The sequence below is a fragment of the Chiloscyllium punctatum genome, chromosome 1 (assembly GCF_047496795.1).
Source record: "Chiloscyllium punctatum isolate Juve2018m chromosome 1, sChiPun1.3, whole genome shotgun sequence".
Lineage (NCBI taxonomy): Eukaryota > Metazoa > Chordata > Chondrichthyes > Orectolobiformes > Hemiscylliidae > Chiloscyllium > Chiloscyllium punctatum.
In genome coordinates, this window is record NC_092739.1 from 180,933,957 (window position 1) to 180,952,990 (window position 19,034).

Genomic DNA, 19,034 nt, shown 5'->3' on the forward strand with positions numbered 1-19,034 from the left:
ACAGAAGGTATAGACAGGATGTCAGAGGTGGGTTTTTTACAGAGTTGAAAGCATGGAATGTGTTGCCAGCAGTTGTGGAATGAGGTCATTAGGGATATTTAAGAGACTGCTGGACATGCATATGGTCACAGAAATTTGAGGGTTTGTACAGTAGGTTTACCTTACATGAGGATCAATGATTGGCACAACATCATGGGCTGAAGGGCCTGTTCTGTGCTGTACTGTTCTATGTTATGATTCTATGTTTACACAAGTTTGACTTTTATTTATTCATCTGTTCAATGAACCTCTTAATAACACAGAACCCTCTTGTGATTGTGTCACAGTGACAGATCACTACAATTGAAACAAAATGATCCGTCAATCCCAATTTTATTCTGAGCTGTGCTGTGCTGTCCAGTAATACCATTAGCTGGGATCATACCATCCAAAACCAGGTCCTCCTGCTCTCTTCATTGCAGTTTGCAGAATAAGACCAATAGGCAGTTTGACTTTTCTGTAAGAATTTTATTAGTTGAGCATGATGCATTCCATTAATGTTAATGATTTTACAGTAGATAATATCCAGCAAATTCTAAGTTACTCTATTAATTAGTCTAACCGCCAAAGCAATGTGAGGGAATAGTGCAGTGATCTTCACACACAGCCAAACAGTTACATTATTAACAACTGGTCTGTAATCTTTCAGACAGGGCCCACCTCACATGGTCACCTGTCACACTGGATCCAGTGAGATCCACAAACAGGGCCCACTTGACAGTCACCACCACCTCTTCTGTGCTTCCCCCCCACCCCACCCCAAAAACAGATCCAGTGACCCACTTGTCACTGTCACTCCCCCACACACTGGATCCACAGACAAGGCCCATTTGACACTGCCATATCCCTCTCACATTGGATCCATTACAGTGCATAGACAAGACCCACTTATCATTGTCACCTCCCCTCATATTGGATCTACTGCGATCCACACTGCCCTCTTGTCACTGTCACTCCCCACACACTGATCTTTTTGTTTGACCTTCAATTTGTTTGCTGGCCAATTGGAATTTCCAGACCAGTTTTCCTAAGTACATTCACATTGTCTCAAAAGCAATTACATTGGCCTTTACCTTACTGAGGGAGGAGGGAACAGTGAGGGATGAGGGAAGCAGGGAGGGAGTGAATGAGGTGAGAAGGGAAAAGTGGGGGACATGATGAGGAGGGAGGGAGTGAGGAATTGTGAGTACCAGGGCTGAGTGTTCTGGTTAGAAATCCACACATTGTTAGAAGCAGAGAAAGTCTAATCTCAAACCTGTCCACAGTTTCTGTAGATTCCAGATGGTCACTTCCAGGTGATGCTGCAAGATTAGGGACAGTGACAGACAGTTGAGGGTACTGGCCATCTCGTGGCACAAGTTGTGTGTTGTCTTTCAGACTGTAGTGTCTTGGTGCTGGCTGTTTATCCACACCAGTGAGCTATGAGCCCATATGGTAACTGGGCAGGCAGTAATGGCCGATTACGTTCAGAGCTTGCTGTAGTGTGTGGGAGTCTCAGTGTCAGTGGTGGCTACACACAGACATCTCAGACTGCAGCAGGTGGGAGTGCCCGAGAGCCTAGCATTTACAATCTAAACAATCAAATTGTTTCACTGGTCCCATTTCTCCATGCCCTGGGGTCACTACTTTTTCTGCTTCTGTATTTGCCTGAGACTTATCCAGATTTCAGTGTGTAAATGATCTGACTGAGATGAAGTCCATGTCAACACTTGCTCCAGCTTTATACAGTCTGTCTCTATGTCCAGGGGCTCCTCTTGATTTCAGTCTCCATCATTTTCTGCGGTCTGTACCTCCATCATCCCCACCCTCTATTTCTCAATACAACCTCACGTCGTTATCCTTCCTTCTCCCCATCTCTGCTTACACTGTTAGAGAGATCTACAGCTCAGATAACAGCCCTTCAGCCCATCAATTCTGCTCCAGTCAGTCAATAAAGCCACCTCACCATTCCAACCCCATTTCCCAGCCCTTAGTCCACATCCTTCTATCAGCCTTCCTTTTTATAGCTGTCACTCTGTTGCTTCTCTATTTGTATCTATATTCCTCTAGCTTTCACTGTATTTGCAAATTATATCTTTCTCTGCATCTATCACCCTGTCTCTCACTCTCCCCACTTTTAAGTCAGTTTGTTGTGGTTCTGTTCGCCGAGCTGGGAATTTGTCTTCCAAACGTTTCGTCCTCTGTCTAGGTGACATAGTCAGTGCTTGGGAGCCTGGGCTTCACAGGAGGCTCCCAAGCACTGACGATGTCACCTAGACAGGGGACAAAACATTTGCAAGACAAATTCCCAGCTCGGTGAACAGAACCACAACAACAAGCACCCAAGCTACAAATCTTCTCCCAAACTTTAAGTCCGTTTCTTCACTCTACATACCCATCTGTGGTATTCAATCTGTCTGTGCACAATAAATCTATCATGCTGCCTTAAGTAGTCACTGTTTCTCCCTATCATCCTGTGCATGTTTCTGTCTGTCCATCTCTGCTCTTCATGTCTGATGATCTCTGTCCCTGTGTTACTCTGACCCGGTCATTGTTATACTCACTTTCTCTATTACTTTCCTAAACAAAACAGGAATTGCTGGAGAAACTCAGCACAGAGAAACAGAGTTAATAAAGATCTAGTGACCCCTAAAGTTCACAGGACTCAAAACATTAACTCTGCTTTCTCTCAACAGATCCTGCCAGAGATGCTGAGTTACTCCAGCAATTTCTGTTTTTATTTCAGATCCTCAGCATCCTGTCTTTTTAGTTTTGTGACTATTTCCACTATCAATTGTCTGAGACTTGGTTACTGTCTCTCTATCAATATTGCGCTCTCTCTTTTTCATTCATTCATGGGTGTGACCATCCCTGGTTAGGCCAGAATTTGTTGCCCATTCCTCTGTCTCAATTACTTCTCTATCTTTATCAATTTCTGTACCCCTCATATTTTCTGTTACTCTCTCTCGCTGATATTCTTTACCTCTACCTGACTCACTCTCCGGGTCCCTCTGTTACATTCTCTCAGTGTCACTCTTTTCTACACAGCCCAGACCACCACAGAAGCTGACCTTTCATCCAGACCCCATTTACCCCCTCACTGCCAACATCAAAGCCCCCTCCCACCCCAGTAATGCTCACCTACAAGCTCTTCGTCAGGCAAGAAGATACAGAAGCCTGAACACACCAGATTCAGGAACAGTTTCTTCCCTGCTGTTATCAACTTTCTCCAACTTCAAATAACATTAATCTTATAAATATTGATCTTGCTTTGTGCACTTCCTGTGCAGTGTAACCTGTGCCTTGCTCTGTACTGCTCACAAAACAAAGCTTTTCACCGTAATTAGGTCCATGGTTCTACAAAAAAAAACACAAATTGGTCTCCATCTCTCACGCTCATCTGTTATTTTTTCTGTCAGTCTCTAGCACTGTGTATTCCTCTCCGTCTCCATTAATTTCTGCTTTTCTAAAGCTGTTACTTCTGTATGTGTCTCTCTCTCTATGCATCTTTGTTTCTGTGTCTCACTCTACCTCGATCTTGGTCTGTTATTCTCTGCCTGTCATTCTCTTTTCTTTCACTGTATCCACATCTGTCCCCACGACTGTGGGTTTCCTTGTCTTTCTCTGTCACTCTTTCAGTCTTTCCCCATGTTATTCTTGCTCTTGCCATCTGTGTCTCGGTCTGTCACTGCATTATAGGGTGTGTGGTCTGACCCTTTTCCTCAGTCACTCCCCATGTCCCTCTGTTACACACTCCTCCTGTCTCTAAGGTGTCACTCTTATCTATCATTTTCTGACTCCTTGGCTCAGCCCGATTGTGTGATCGCTCCTTTTTACCAGGAGTTTTACCCCGCAGTGGGATCACGCTCTGACTCAGAATGCATGTTACGTTCTCTCTTCAGTTCCACCCAAGAGGCTCCAGCACAGATCAGACTCACCAGTCTTGAGCACGGTGACTGTCTCAGATTGACAGAAACCTAGTTTTCTCCCCAGGGAATGGGAGGGGCAGAGGGAACAGGGTCAAGGGGCAAGTTGGCAGTCAGGAACCCAGAGGTCACAGGATCAGGAACCAGAGGGTGAAGGGCAAGAGGGCACAGGGTCAGGGGCACAGAGACCAGAAGCTACAGGGTCAGGGGGAGAGAGAGGGTACAGGATCATGGTGTGAATGGGACAGAAGATTTCCTTCCCAGGTGGAGACCAGTGGGTCACGCAGAAAGACTGGGAAGGTGGGGAGGGGAGAGACCGGAACATAGCCAATATTGGCATCTTATTCCATTTCAAACTGGAACATTCAACTGAATAGTGTTTAAATGCACAGGCACACTAACTTTTGGTCCTGTGTATAAACTTGGAATTTGGTTTTTGGTCAGGGTCAGGTTGGGGTCAGCAGGTCTCAGTAACTGGAGCTGTGAGTGGTCTCTATGAAAATGGAAGGGGAGCAGGGAATTTAAGACAACCACAGGGTAAGGAGTGATGGCTAATGAGTGCTCTGTGTTGTCAGCTATAGGACCACATGGTCAACATTCTGCAGATAGATGACTAACTGTAGGGATGCACTGAGGACAAGCTGAACCGGAATTCCTCACCCTCCAGCAGTTTCCTAAACAGGAGACACAAAAAGGAACACAATGAAAGATAGCCAGTTGAACACAGACAGTATCGACCTCTCCTTTCTATCTTACCCATGTCACATTCCCACACTCCCTTCTGCTCTTTCTCACTCCCACTTTCATTTACGTTACCATTTTCTGTTCACACACAATAGTTGAGATTTCAAACTTATGTAAAATATTTGGCTGTGTTAAATTCTCCTACAGTTAACATGAGACACTGGGAAGTGAACAGAACCACTGGGCAAGTTGGAATGGGAGAGCCTGGCTTGCTCAGGGTCCTGGATAGTGTGACATCCTCCTCACAGGCCAATAATTGTCAGGTTAGGGGTGGCATCACAGTATCTATAAACACTGACACAGGCCGATCAGCTCAACTGCTCCATGCTAGTATTTATGCTTTACCGGCAGCGTTTGCCATTCCTCGTCATCTCACCTGATCCCTTTATCTCCCTCATTTATTCATTCAGCTTTCTGCCACAACAACAAGTCAACACTCTCCCCACATCCCCAGCTGGAATAAAGTGTCCCTCTCTCATGCTGATGGCCTCAATCCTGAATCCCCACAAGAGGAGATCACTGCTTTCTGTACAATCAAACCCTCCATTACTTTTCATTTACTGTCCTGTAAAGTGGGCAGCACTGGCCCAGACCAACAGTCAGTACCCTATCCCTAACTGCCTTGGGCTGGACCATGTTATAAGGTATTTGAGTGTTAACTGAAGCCATAGATGGAGTAAGAAGAACAGATTCCCCTCCCTGAAGAGATAGGGATCACGGTGGGTTTTTAATGACCATTGATGAGATGAGCTTTCAATTCTAGATTTTTATTCTGAGCATTTCAATTCCAGCAGCTTCTGTCCTGGGACTAGAACCCACATCCCCAAAACATTCAAAGATTGCTAGCGTAGTGACTGCCCTCCTCAACTGTTTACAATCCATCAAGTTTTGTATCACATTTAAACTTTAAAATTACCCCCACACACCAAAACGTAAACCATTAACATATAAATCAGGAAGGACAAAAGCACTGCTTCAGAGTGAAGGGATGACCCTTCAGAATTGAGATGCGAAGGACCCAGGAGGAACCCACGCAGACATGAGGAGAATGTGCAAACTCCACAGACAGTTGCCGGAGGCTGGAATCGAACCTGGATCCCTGGTGCTGAGGCAGCAGTGCTAACCACTGAGCCACCCGCTATTTATTCAACCCTTCCATTTGAGGGGGATAAGGCTCAACTGGACACAAACCATCTCTTGTCTGAAGGTAGCACATTGTTCAGCTAATATTAATCCTGCCAGCCCTCAGCTCCAGTCTATCCAACCAGCTCTGTCCTTGTCATAGGGAATCTGAAAACTAACCATTGGGATACAGAACAGGCTGAAAAAGGAAGACGACAGAGGGTGGTGGTGGAGGAGGGTTGTTTTTCAGACTGGAGGCCTGTGACCAGTGGTATGCCACAAGGATCAGTGCTGGGTCCACTTTTCATCATTTATATAAATGATTTGGATGTGAACATAGGAGGTATAGTTAGTAAGTTTTCAGGTGACATCAAAATTCGAGGTGTAGTGGACAGCAAAGACTTGATCAGATGGGCCAATGGGCTGAGGAGTGGCCAGATGGAGTTTAATTTAGATAAATGTGAAGTGCTGCACTTTGAAAAGAAAACTCAGGATGGGATTTATACATTTAATAGTAAGGTTCTGGGGAGTGCTGATTAATGAGAGTCCTAGAGGTGCAGGTGCATTGCTCCGTGAAAGTGGAGTCACAGGTAGATAGGATAGTGAAGGCAGCGTTTGGTATGCTTTCCTTTATTGGTCAGTGCATTGAGTGCAGGAGTTGGGAGGTCATGTTGCGGCTGTACAGGACATTGGTTAGGTCACTTAGAATATTGTGTGCAATTCTGGTCTCCTTCCTATCGTAAGGATGTTGTGAAACTTGAAAGGATTCAGAAGAGATTTACAAGGATGTTGCCAGGGTTGGAGGATTTGAGGTATTGGGAGAGGCTGAACAGGCTGGGGCTGTTTTACCTGACAAAAAAAAAGGGAGAAAGAAGTCAGATGGAGAGAGAACTAAAATGACAGAATGAGAAACAAAAGAATAAGTGAGACAAAGACAGCCCGGCAGATGAAGAGAGGACAAGATTTATCTCTGATGGACCAGATTCTGTTTTAATCCTGTGCCTTGAGCAGTAAATGATGGCCTACCTGTAAGCTGCAATCTCAATATCTAGAGCCATTTTGACATTGAGGAGGTCTTGGTATTCTCTCAGGTAACGAGCCATCTCTTGTTTGGCATCATTGATATCTTTCTCCAACTCACTGATCCTCTCCTGTAACACAGACAGAGAAAAGAAAAAAAAAAGGGGAAAAAAAAAAAGAGGGGAAAAAAAAGAGGGGGGGGGTGTGGAGAGAGGGAAGAGAGCAAGAGAAAGAAAGAGACTGAGCATGCAGCAGCAGCAAGCTCAAATAAATCAGAACCACACAGTAACTGACTCATCCCCTCACCCAAACAGTCACCCTCTCATCCCTGTATCTATGCCTGTGTTGTTTTCAATGCTTGTCCCCTTCCTATTTGCAGCTTTTACTGTCTCTATCACTCACTTTACCTCCACCATTCCCACCTCTCTGTTTCTCTCACTATCTCTATCGGCATTGCCCTGTGTCTTTTTGTCTTTATTCTCCTCTCTATCTTAGGCCAATTCTCTTATCCCATTCTCTCTGCCCGTCCCAGTCTTAATCCCTCCCCCTGTTTGCATCTCTGTTCTCTGCCTGCTCCCTCCCCCGATTTGGATGCGCAGTCAGACAATCAAGTGATATAAAGACATTGAAGATATAAAATCAAACTCATTTCTGAAGATGGTTGACAGAGATTGTTTAGAATTGTTTAAAGTCAACCATGCACACAGCTGGATGGCTCAGCCCTTGCCATCTATCCGTCCTCCCCTCTGTCCCCTTCACCCCTCCCCCTCGTCCTTCTGCACTCAGCATCATTCGAAAAATTTTGCTGCAGTGCGTTATCTGGGGAATGTACTTATTAATAATCTGTCCCTGCTTAACCACATCAGTCCCCAATCTGCATCTTTGTCTGACCTCTACCAACCTGTCATTTATCCCCCCTCATTTTTCTTTGCCCTGCCTGTCTTGATCCCCCTCTGTCGTTCTGATTTTTCCTCTCCATTATCTCTCTATCTCCTCACCCGCCCTCTTTCCCCACTGCACCAAACACTACATCAGTGACAATAAAGACAAATGCTTGTTTGGTAGCAGCAGTTTCATTTCCCAATAACTGATGAATTGAAGAAAGTTGTAATTATTGCTTTAGGAGAGCAGCCCTTTGTTAATTAAAGCATCAGGAACAGAAAAAAAAAGAGAAATTAAAAATACTAGTCAAACATTTTACCAATCTATAATCATCTTCAGTAGAAGGGATTGCCATTTACTCAGTTTACTGTTGCATAAAATCAAACATTTTTGACAATGACTGTAAGCCTTTGATGAGAAACTGACACCAGTTCATAGAATCATACAGCAGAGCCAGGCCCTTCGGTCCATCATGTCTTTGCCAAAGACCAAATGACACTAACCCCATTTACCTACAATTGGCCCATAGCCTACAATGCCCTGGTAATTTAATTGCTCATTCTACCTGACTGCCTGGTAAACGATGGCAGAATGACAGCTCGAAAGGAGGCCATTCACCCCACTGTATCTCTGCTAGCTCTTTGGTAGAGCTATCCAGTTGATTTTTCTTTTGGTGAGCTGTATCCCTGTAAATATTCTGTTCAGGATTTGACCTAACTCAATGATAAAGTTTATTTCTGACACTGCTCCTACTGCTGTTTCAAGCCGCATGTTCCAGATCATGGCACAGATCTAATGATGCCACCCTCTCCAAGGCTCCTATCCCCTCCCCCGTCCCCCTGACCTGGTACTTGTGCCCCTCCACCCCAGTGCCCCTCCCCCCGTCCTGGTACTTGTGCCCCTCCCCCCGTCCTGGTACTTGTGCCCCTCCCCCCGTCCTGACCCCTCCACCCCAGTGCCCCTCCCCCCGTCCTGGTACTTGTGCCCCTCCCCCCGACCTGACCCCTCCACCCCAGTGCCCCTCCCCCCGTCCTGGTACTTGTGCCCCTCCCCCCGACCTGACCCCTCCACCCCAGTGCCCCTCCCCCCGACCTGACCCCTCCACCCCAGTGCCCCTCCCCCCGACCTGACCCCTCCACCCCAGTGCCCCTCCCCCGTCCTGGTACTTGTGCCCCTCCCCCCGTCCCCCTGACCTGGTACTTGTGCCCCTCCCCCCCCCAATCCCCCCGTCCTGGTATTTGAGCACCTCCAGCCCCTCCCCCCCCAATCCCCCCGTCCTGGTACTTGTGCACCTCCAGCCCCTCCCCCCCCAATCCCCCCGTCCTGGTACTTGTGCCCCTCCAGCCCCTCCCCCCCAATCCCCCCGTCCTGGTACTTGTGCCCCTCCCGCCCCTCCCCCCGTCCTGGTACTTGTGCCCCTCCCGCCCCTCCCCCCGTCCTGGTACTTGTGCCCCTCCCGCCCCTCCCCCCGTCCTGGTACTTGTGCCCCTCCCCCCCAATCCCCCCGTCCTGGTACTTGTGCCCCTCCCCCCCAATCCCCCCGTCCTGGTACTTGTGCCCCTCCCCCCCAATCCCCCCGTCCTGGTACTTGTGCCCCTCCCCCCCAATCCCCCCGTCCTGGTACTTGTGCCCCTCCCCCCCAATCCCCCCGTCCTGGTACTTGTGCCCCTCCCCCCCAATCCCCCCGTCCTGGTACTTGTGCCCCTCCCCCCCAATCCCCCCGTCCTGGTACTTGTGCCCCTCCAGCCCCTCCCCCCCCGTCCTGGTACTTGTGCCCCTCCCCCCCAATCCCCCCGTCCTGGTACTTGTGCCCCTCCCCCCCAATCCCCCCGTCCTGGTACTTGTGCCCCTCCCCCCCAATCCCCCCGTCCTGGTACTTGTGCCCCTCCCCCCCAATCCCCCCGTCCTGGTACTTGTGCCCCTCCCCCCCAATCCCCCCGTCCTGGTACTTGTGCCCCTCCCCTCCCCCTCATCCCCCTGACCTGGTACTTGTGCCCCTCCCCCCCCCCACAATCCCTCTGACCTGGTACTTGTGCCACTCCAGCCCCTCCCTCCAATCCCCCAAACCTGTACTTGTGCCCCTCCCCCCCAATCCCTCTGACCTGGTACTTGTGCACCTCCTTGCCCTGCCGCTCCTCCAGCCCCTCGAGTTGGCGGTGTAGGCCCTGGATGGCCTCCTTGAGGCGCTCGGTCTCTGCGGCGCGGGCCTGCAGCAGCCGGTGGTAGCCGGCGGTCTCCTGCCGGATGGAGCGGGCGGCCTGGCTGTGGCGGCTGGCCGCCTCGGAGACGGCGGCGAACTTGGCCCGGTACCAGTCCTCGGCCGCCTGCATGTTCTTGTGGGCGAGGCGCTCGTACTGGCGGCGGATCTCGCGCAGGGCCTGCGACAGCTCGGCCCCGGGCGGCTCGGCGGCCCCGGCGGCCTCGGCCTCGCCGCCCTCCACGGTGACGGCCAGGGCGGCGGCCTGCAGGCGGCCCTCCAGCTCGGCGCTCTCCTCACCGTGCAGCTTCTTCAGGAAGGCCATCTCCTCCAGCAGCGAGGCGATGCCGGCCTCCAGGCCGCTGTTGGCCAGCGCCGCCTGGTCCGCCCCGTCGCGGGCCTGGTGCAGCCGCTCCTCGGCGTCCAGCCGCAGCCTCAGCTCCTCCTGGTACCGCTCCTTGGCGCGGGCCAGGGCGGCGCGCATGCGCTCCCGCTCGGCCTCCATCCGGGTCTTGTCGGCGCCCTCGTGCTCCAGCAGCGCGCGCAGCCCGCGGATCTCGTGCTCGTAGAGCGCGTGCAGGCGGGGCGGCTCGCGGTGCCGCTCGCGCAGCGCCTGCAGCTCGAGCGCCAGCGCGCGGTTCTGCTGCTCGAGGCGGCGCACGCGCTCGATGTAGCCGGCGAAGCGGTCGTTGAGCTCGGCCAGCTGCTGGCGCTCGCGGGCCCGCAGGCCCAGCAGCTCCGCGCTCAGCTGCGGCAGCTCCGGGGGGCACGGGGACGGGCAGGAGGCGGCCCGGGCCGTCCGCCGGACCAGCCCCGACACCCGCTTGCAGGGGGAGGCCGGGGGCGGGCGGCCCTCATCCCAGGGCCTCCGCGGGGGGCCGAGCGCATCGTACACGCTCATGACCGCGCCGTCCCTCACTGGTGTATGTGAGAGGGAGTGCGCCCGGCGGCTCTTTTATACTGGCGTCACGCCCCGCCCCCAGCCCCGCCCCCACGCCCCCGGCCCCGCCCCCACGCCGCGTGCCGAGATCCCGCCCTCACCCAGGATCCCCGCCCCCTATCCCCCAGCCCAGCCAATCCGGGAGGACCGCGGCAATCTCAGGCACCGCCCCCCCTTCAGTCTCTGCTCCGCAGCACGGACACAGACAGGCTGAATGGCCTCCCGCTGTCCCCGTGTAACAGACACAAGGGGCTGAATGGCCTCCCGCTGTCCCTGTCTAACAGACACAAGGGGCTGAGTGGCCTCCTGCTGTCCCTATGACAGGCTCAAGGGGCTGAATGGCCTCCTGCTGTCTCTGCGTGACAGGGCTCAAGAGGCTGAGTGGCATCCTCCTGTTCCTGTGTGACAGACACAAGGGGCTGAGTGGCCTCCACCTGTTCCATTGTAACTGATGCAAGGGGCTGAATGACCTCCCTCTGTCTCTGTGTAACAGCCTGGAGGGGCTGAGTGGCCTCCTGCTGTTCCTGCATAACAGACTCATGGGGAGATTGGCCTCCTGCAGTCCATATGTAACAGACACGAGGGGCTGAACGTCCATCTGTGCCTGTCTAATAGGTGCAAGGGGCTGAATGGCCTCTTGATGTCCCTGTCTAATAGGTGCAAGGGGCTGAATGACCTCCTGCTGTCCCTGTATAATAGGTGTAAGGGGCTGAATGGCCTCCTGCTGTCCCTGTATAATAGGTGCAAGGGACTGAATGGCCTCCTGCTGTCCCTGTGTAATAGGTGCAAGGGGCTGAATGATGTACTGCTGCCCCTGTGTAATAAGCTCGAGGGGCTGAATGGCCTCCTGCTGTTCCTCTGTCACAGACCCGAGGGGCTGGGGCAGCACCAGGGAGCAGTGGTGTAGTTGTAATAGCACATGATTTGTCATCCAAAACCCCAAACTAAAGTCTGGGACACAGGTTCACATCCCACCAGAACGGATATTACAATCACTGCAGTAAAAATCTGAAATAAAATGATGACCGTGCAACCCTTGCTAATTATAACCTGGTTTGCTAATGTCCTTCAGGGAAGGAAACTGCCATCCTTACCTGGTCTGGCCTACATGTGACTCCAGACCCACAGCAATGTGGTTGACTCTTAACTGCCCTCTGGGTAATTAGGCATGGGCAATAAATACTGATCCAGCCAGTGATGTCCACATCTAATGAACAAGTATGAAACAGGGTGAAGAGGCAGTGTGCCTTCCACCGGACTATTCAGGTACTCAGGGCTGTTCTATCATCCCATGAAACAGTGAGTGTTCTGTCGTAAACACTGCATCATAGTCCTCAACGTCCTGACTGTAACCAGATTTCCAAAAGAAGCACAGACAGAGGGGTGGCTCATCAGCAGAAAACAGAGAACCAATATCAAATTGTCAATTTAGAAGCTACATATTTTGCCACAGAATAAAAGAACACATAGAGTCATAGAGATGTACAGCATGGAAACATCCACGCCGACCAGATATCCCAACCCAATCTAGTCCCACCTGCCAGCGCCCGGCCCATATCCCTCCAAACCCTTCCTATTCATATACCCATCCAAATGCCTCTTAAATGTTGCAATTGTACCAGCCTCCACCACATCCTCTGGCAGCTCATTCCATACACTTACCACCCTCTGCGTGAAAAATCTGCCCTGAGGTCTCTTTTATATCTTTCCCCTCTCACCCTAAACCTATGCCCTCTAGTTCTGGACTCCTCAACTCCAGGGAAAAGAATTTGCCTATTTACCCTATCCATGCCCCTTATAATTTTGTAAACCTCTATAAGGTCACCCCTCAGCCTCCGATGCTCCAGGGAAAACAGCCCCAGCCTGTTCAGCCTCTCCCAATAGCTCAAATCCTCCAACCCTGGCAACATCCTTGTAAATCTTTTCTGAACCCTTTCAAGTTTCACAACATCTTTCCTGTAGGAAGGAGACCAGAATTGTACACAATATTCCAACAGTGGCCTAACCAATGTCCTGGACAGCCACGACTTGACCTTCCAACTCCTGTACTCAATACTCTGACCAATAAAGGAAAGCATACCAAACGCCTTCTTCACTATCCTATCTACCTGCCACTCCACTTTCAAGGAGCTATGAACCTGCACTCCAAGGTCTCTTTGTTCAGGAACGTGATGACGCTGCTTCTGTTTCTTTGCAACCAAACAGATGGATTGCCACTGTCTGGGTCATTTCTCAGGACAGTGCCTTGACCAATCAGATTCAATGACCCCTTTTATAAATTTAAACAAACTTAGCAGTTAACTGTCAGTTGTCATCAACTGGTACATCCTCCACATCAACCAGTTAGGGTCTATTGTCAACTAATCTGCACCCTTATATTGAATAAATAGTGTTTTCCCTGCACTTTGGCATTTCTTGCAAATGGGAGAAAGTAAGGACTGCAGATCAGAGTCGAAAGTGTGGTGCTGGAAAAGTGCAGCCAGTCAGACAGCATCTGAAGAGCAGGAGAATTGACATTTTGGGTATAAGCCCTTCATCAGGAAGGAGGCTTGTGGGTCGGGGGGGAGGGGGGGGGAGCTGAGAGATAAATGGTCCTGATGAGTGCAAGGAAATAGCTTCGACAAAATGTGTCCTTTTTTCAGCAACACCCGGGTTTTGCCTATACCTCAGTTTGGATTTGAGGAGGAGGAGTGGGAATCTAATTAGATTAGATTACTTACAGTGTGGAAACAGGCCCTTCGGCCCAACAAGTCCACACCGCCCCGCCGAAGCGCAACCCACCCAGACCCCTACTTCTACTCCTTATCTAACACTATGGGCAATTTAGCATGGCCAATTCACCTGACCTGCACATCTTTGGACTGTGGGAGGAAACCGGAGCACCCGGAGGAAACCCACACAGACACGGGGAGAACGTGCAAACTCCACACAGACAGTCGCCTGAAGTGGGAATTGAACCCGTGTCTCTTGCGCTGTGAGGCAGCAGTGCTAACCACTGTGCCACCGTGCCGCCCAAACTGAAATGTGTAAGATCCCGAGGGGAATTGGAGGGGTGGTTGCTGGTAGGACGTTTCCTCTCATCCTGTGCCAGGGTTCACAGTTTGAAAATTCGGGATGGGAAAGGGGTTGAGATGGATCTTGCTCTCTCTCAGACAGTTCAATGGCTCAACTGCAGTGGAGGCTGGGTCATTGAATAAATGCCAGTTCGCTTCGGAGGGCAGAGAGGAAAGTGGCATTGGGGCCAGCCAGGATCGTATTGAAAGGCAGAACTAGCTTCAGGTGCTGAATGGCCTCCCCTGCTCCTATTCCATGTGGGTCTCAGGGGTTAGCAGAACTGACAGAGGGACTGCGCTCACAGTATCTTTGTCCACTCAACCCGCCTGAACCTGACAGATACAGGACTAAAGATTGACAATGAGGGAGAGAGGAACAAGGAGGATCATTTTCAATGAGCAGGGAGGAGGGGGGCAAGTAACGAAGCACATGGGACGAGGGTCTGTTTCTGCAATTGCAGACGTTTGTAATTGTTCGTGTGCAATGACATGGTGTGTTCCTGTCAGGGTTCTGCAGCAGGGATGCTGTATAACGCCAAGCAGGAGGAGCTGACAAACCAACTGCATTCGACAGCCCTCTCCAGTGCTGCATTGAGCCCCACCCTCCACCTCCTTCCCTCCTCCAACAACAGAAAACTGCAGACTCTCTCTCTCTCTCTCTCTCTCTTTGCTGCACTGAGCTGTGCTCCTCATTAACGCAGGAGAAAAAGGAAAGACACTTGGCAATCTGAAACTGTTAAAGAGCAAACAATCCTCCAGCTGTTTCTGCGTGCTTCTGCATCCCTAAGTATTTCCCCAACCCCCCTCCTTCCTCACTCCATCCCTCAGTATTCCCCAACTCCCCCTCCTTCCCTCAGTATTCCCCAACTCCCCCTCCTTCCCTCAGTATTCCCCAACTCCCCCTCCTTCCTCACCCCATCCCTCAGTATTCCCCAACTCCCCCTCCTTCCTCACCCCATCCCTCAGTATTCCCCAACTCCCCCTCCTTCCTCACTTCATCCTTCAGTATTCCCCAACTCCCCCTCCTTCCTCACTCCATCCCTCAGTATTCCCCAACTCCCCCTCCTTCCTCACTTCATCCTTCATGATTCCCCAACTCCCCCTCCTTCCTCACCCCATCCCTCAGTATTCCCCAACTCCCCCTCCTTCCTCACTTCATCCTTCAGTATTCCCCAACTCCCCCTCCTTCCTCACTTCATCCTTCAGTACTCCCCAACTCCCCCTCCTTCCTCACTTCATCCTTCAGTACTCCCCAACTCCCCCTCCTTCCTCACCCCATCCCTCAGTATTCCCCAACTCCCCCTCCTTCCTCACTTCATCCTTCAGTATTCCCCAACTCCCCCTCCTTCCTCACTCCATCCCTCAGTATTCCCAGCACCCTTACCTTCCTCACTCCATCCCTCAGTATTCCCCAACTCCCCCTCCTTCCTCACTCTATCCCTCAGTATTTCCCCAACTCCCCCTCCTTCCTCACTCCATCCCTCAGTATTCCCAACTCCCCTCCTTCCTCACTCCATCCCTCAGTATTCCCCAATTCCCCCTCCTTCCTCACTCCATCCCTCAGTATTTCCCCAACTCCCCCTCCTTCCTCACTCCATCCCTCAGTATTCCCCAACTCCCTCTCCTTCCTTACCACATCCCTCAGTATTCCTCACCCCAATCCGCAGTATTCCCCAACTCCCCCTCCTTCCTCCCTCCATCCCTCAGTATTCCCCAACCCCCCTCCTTCCTCACTCCATCCCTCAGTATTCCCAACTCCCCTCCTTCCTCACTCCATCCCTCAGTATTCCCCAATTCACCCTCCTTCCTCACTCCATCCCACAGTATTCCCCAACTCCCCCTCCTTCCTCACTCCATCCCTAGTATTCCCCAACTCCCTCTCCTTCCTTACCGCATCCCTCAGTATTCCTCACCACATCCCTCAGTATTCCCCAACTGCCCCTCCTTCCTCCCTCCATCCCTCAGTATTCCCCAACTCACCGTCCTTCCTCACTCCATCCCTCAGTATTCCCCAACTCCCCCTCCTTCCTCACTTCATCCTTCAGTACTCCCCAACTCCCCCTCCTTCCTCACTCCATCCCTCAGTATTCCCCAACTCCCCCTCCTTCCTCACTCCATCCCTCAGTATTCCCCAACTCCCCCTCTTTCCTCACTCCATCCCTCAGTATTCCCCAACTCCCCCTCCTTTCTCACTTTATCCCTCTATATTCCAAACTCCCCCTCCTTCCTTACTCTATTCCTCAGTATTCCCTAACTCCTTCTCCTTCCTCACTCTATCCCTCAGTATTCCCCAACTCCCCCTCTTTCCACACTCTATCCCTCAGTATTCCCAAACCCCCTCCTTCCCAGCTCCATCCCTCAGTAATCCCAACCCCCTCCTTCCTCACTCCTTCTCTCAGTATTCTCAACTCCCCCTCCTTCCTCACTTCATCCCTCAGTATTCCCCAACTCCCCCTCCTTCCTTACCGCATCCCTCACTATTCCCCAACTCCCCGTCCTTCCTCACTCCATCCCTCAGTATTCCCCAAATCCCCCTCCTTACTCACTAAATCCCTCAGTTTTCCCCAACTTCCCCTCCTTCCTCACTTTATTCCTCTATATTCCCAACTCCCCCTCCTTCCTTACTCTATTCCTCAGTATTCCCCAACTTCCCCTCCTTCCTCACTTTATTCCTCTATATTCCCAACTCCCCCTCCTTCCTTACTCTATTCCTCAGTATTCCCTAACTCCTTCTCCTTCCTCACTCCATCCCTCAGTATTCCCCAACTCCCCCTCCTTCCTTACTCTATTCCTCAGTATTCCCCAACTCCCCCTCCTTCCTTACTCTATTCCTCAGTATTCCCCAACTCCCCCTCCTTACTCACTAAATCCCTCAGTATTCCCTAACTCCTTCTCCTTCCTCACTCTATCCCTCAGTATTCCCCAACTCCCCCTCATTCCTCCCTCCATCCCTCAGTATTCCCAACTCCCCCTCCATCCTCACTCTATCCCTCAGTATTCCCAACTCCCCCTCCATCCTCACTCTATCCCTCAGTATTCCCCAACTCCCCCTCCTCCCACACTCCAACCCTCAGTATTCCCAACTCCCCCTCATTCCTCCCTCCATCCCTCAGTATTCCCAACTCCCCCTCCATCCTCACTCTATCCCTCAGTATTCCCAACTCCCCCTCCATCCTCACTCTATCCCTCAGTATTCCCCAACTCCCCCTCCTCCCACACTCCAACCCTCAGTATTCCCAACTCCCCCTCATTCCTCCCTCCATCCCTCAGTATTCCCAACTCCCCCTCCTTCCTCACTCTATTCCTCAGTATTCTCAACTCCCCCTCCTTCCTCACTCCATCCTTCAGTATTCCCCAACTCCCCCTCCTTCCTCACTCTATCCCTCAGTATTCCCAACTCCCCTCCTTCCTCACTCCATCCCTCAGTATTTCCCAATTCCCCTCCTTCCACACTCCATCCCTCTGTACTCCGAACCCCTCTCCTTCCTCACTCCATCCCTCAGTATTCCCCAAACCCCCCCTTCCTCACTCAATCCCTCAGTATTCCCAACCCCCCTCCTTCCTCACTGCATCCCTTAGTATTCCCAACCCCTTTCCTTCCTCACTCTATCCCTCAGTATTCCCAACTCCCCCTCCTTCCTCACTCAATCCCTCAGTATTCCCAACTCCCCCTCCTTCCTCACTCCATCCCTCAGTATTCCCAACCCCTCTCCTTCCTCACTCCTTCTCTCAGTATTCTCAATTCCCCCTGCTTCCACACTCTCTCCCTCAGTATTCCCCAACTCCCCCGCCTTCCTCCCTCCATCCCTCAGTATTCCCCAACTCCCCCTCCTTCCTCACTCCATCCCTCAGTATTCCCAAGTCCCCCTCCTTCCTCACTCCATCCCTCACTATTCCCCAATTCCCCCTCCTTCCTCACTCCATCCCTCAGCATTCCCCAACTCCCCCTCCTTCCTCACTTCATCCCTCAGTATTTCCCCAACTCCCCCTCCTTCCTCACTCCATCCCTCAATATTCCCCAACTCCCCCTCCTTCCTCACTCCATCCCTCAGTATTCCCACCCCTTCCCTCTCCACCTGGACAATATGCACATTCCCCTTTCACCTCTCAGCCACCTGTCCTGCTATCCTTCACCTCCTTTGGTGTTTATTTCTAGTGATCCGTCTGGTTGTCTTTCCTCATCTATTCATCTCTCTCTCTCTCTCTCTCTCTCTCTCTCTCTGCCCACACTCCATCTAACCTTGCACTTTCCTTGTCTTTCTCTCTTTGCCTTCTCCATTTTCTCTACCTTTCTGTCACTTTTCCCCTCTCTCTCTCCCTTTGTTCAGGACCTTCATCCTCTGAGGATTGTCAGCTTGTTGTAATATTCAGGTGAACAGTTGTGTGATCTGTCTGGATGCTGATATGATCACCTCTGTGCAGTTTTATTTTAAGGTTACATTGAGGGACGGAGCACGAGGACAGTTTGTCCTTCAATGCCCCCCTCACCGTTGTACACTATCGCTCATACCACCGGCTCAGACCGAATGTCAATCTTTCACACGCTGTGTTAACTGCAGAGGCTGGTTTGGGACGGAGTCTCAGAGACAGAAGGTTCCAGAATTCTGCCGAGCACAGATATTGCTCTCAGCTGCAGTAGAAGGTGATGCTGATAAGGGAGGGGGGGGGGGAGGGGCTCCACACAAACTGCACAGGAAACTAAAAACGCTGCAACTAACCAGCGAGCTCTGAGACGCTGCTTCCTGCGGTGACATTTCATCCCAACATCAGCTCCTCTGGCACGTGAGAGGACAGGATCCACTCCACACTCCAACAAACTGGGAGATCCAGATCAAAAAGATGCAAAGGACAATTTTCATGAGGACTGTGCCAGAGGAGCTATACAATCAATTTATCAGTGTAGAGAGAGCTTTACTCTGTATCTAACCCTGTGCTGTCCCTGTCCTGGGAATGTTTGATGGGGACAGTGTAGAGTGAGCTTTACTCTGTATCTAACCCTGTACTGTCCCTGTCCTGGGAGTGTTTGATGGGTCAGTGTAGAGGGAGCTTTACCCTGTAGCTAACACTGTAGCTAACCCTGTGCTGTCCCTGTCCTGGGAGTGTTTGATGGGGACAGTGTGGAGGGAGCTTTA

The 19,034-nt window shown here is 51.4% G+C and overlaps 1 protein-coding gene across 1 annotated transcript; it reads right to left on the reverse strand.

Annotated features, from left to right (window-relative positions):
• Nucleotides 1–486: 486 nt before the first annotated feature.
• neff2 (neuronal intermediate filament family member 2) lies at nt 487–10,824 on the reverse strand. The gene is made up of 3 exons (XM_072578990.1): nt 9,815–10,824; nt 6,837–6,961; nt 487–4,618 (listed from the first exon to the last, which is right to left on the reverse strand). The coding sequence occupies exons 1-3, from the start codon at nt 10,808–10,810 to the stop codon at nt 4,558–4,560; spliced, it is 1,182 nt and encodes a 393-aa protein (XP_072435091.1). The 5' UTR covers nt 10,811–10,824; the 3' UTR covers nt 487–4,557.
• Nucleotides 10,825–19,034: the final 8,210 nt, after the last annotated feature.

Coding starts and splice junctions, on each gene's coding strand:
- neff2 (XM_072578990.1), bottom strand. CDS start 10,810: ATGAGCGTGTACGATGCGCTCGGCCCCCCGCGGAGGCCCTGGGATGAG. Junction 6,962..9,814: donor AGGAGGTGCACAAGTACCAG/GTCAGAGGGATT, acceptor TCTGTGTTACAG/GAGAGGATCAGTGAGTTGGA. Junction 4,619..6,836: donor ATTGAGATTGCAGCTTACAG/GTAGGCCATCAT, acceptor TCTCCTGTTTAG/GAAACTGCTGGAGGGTGAGG.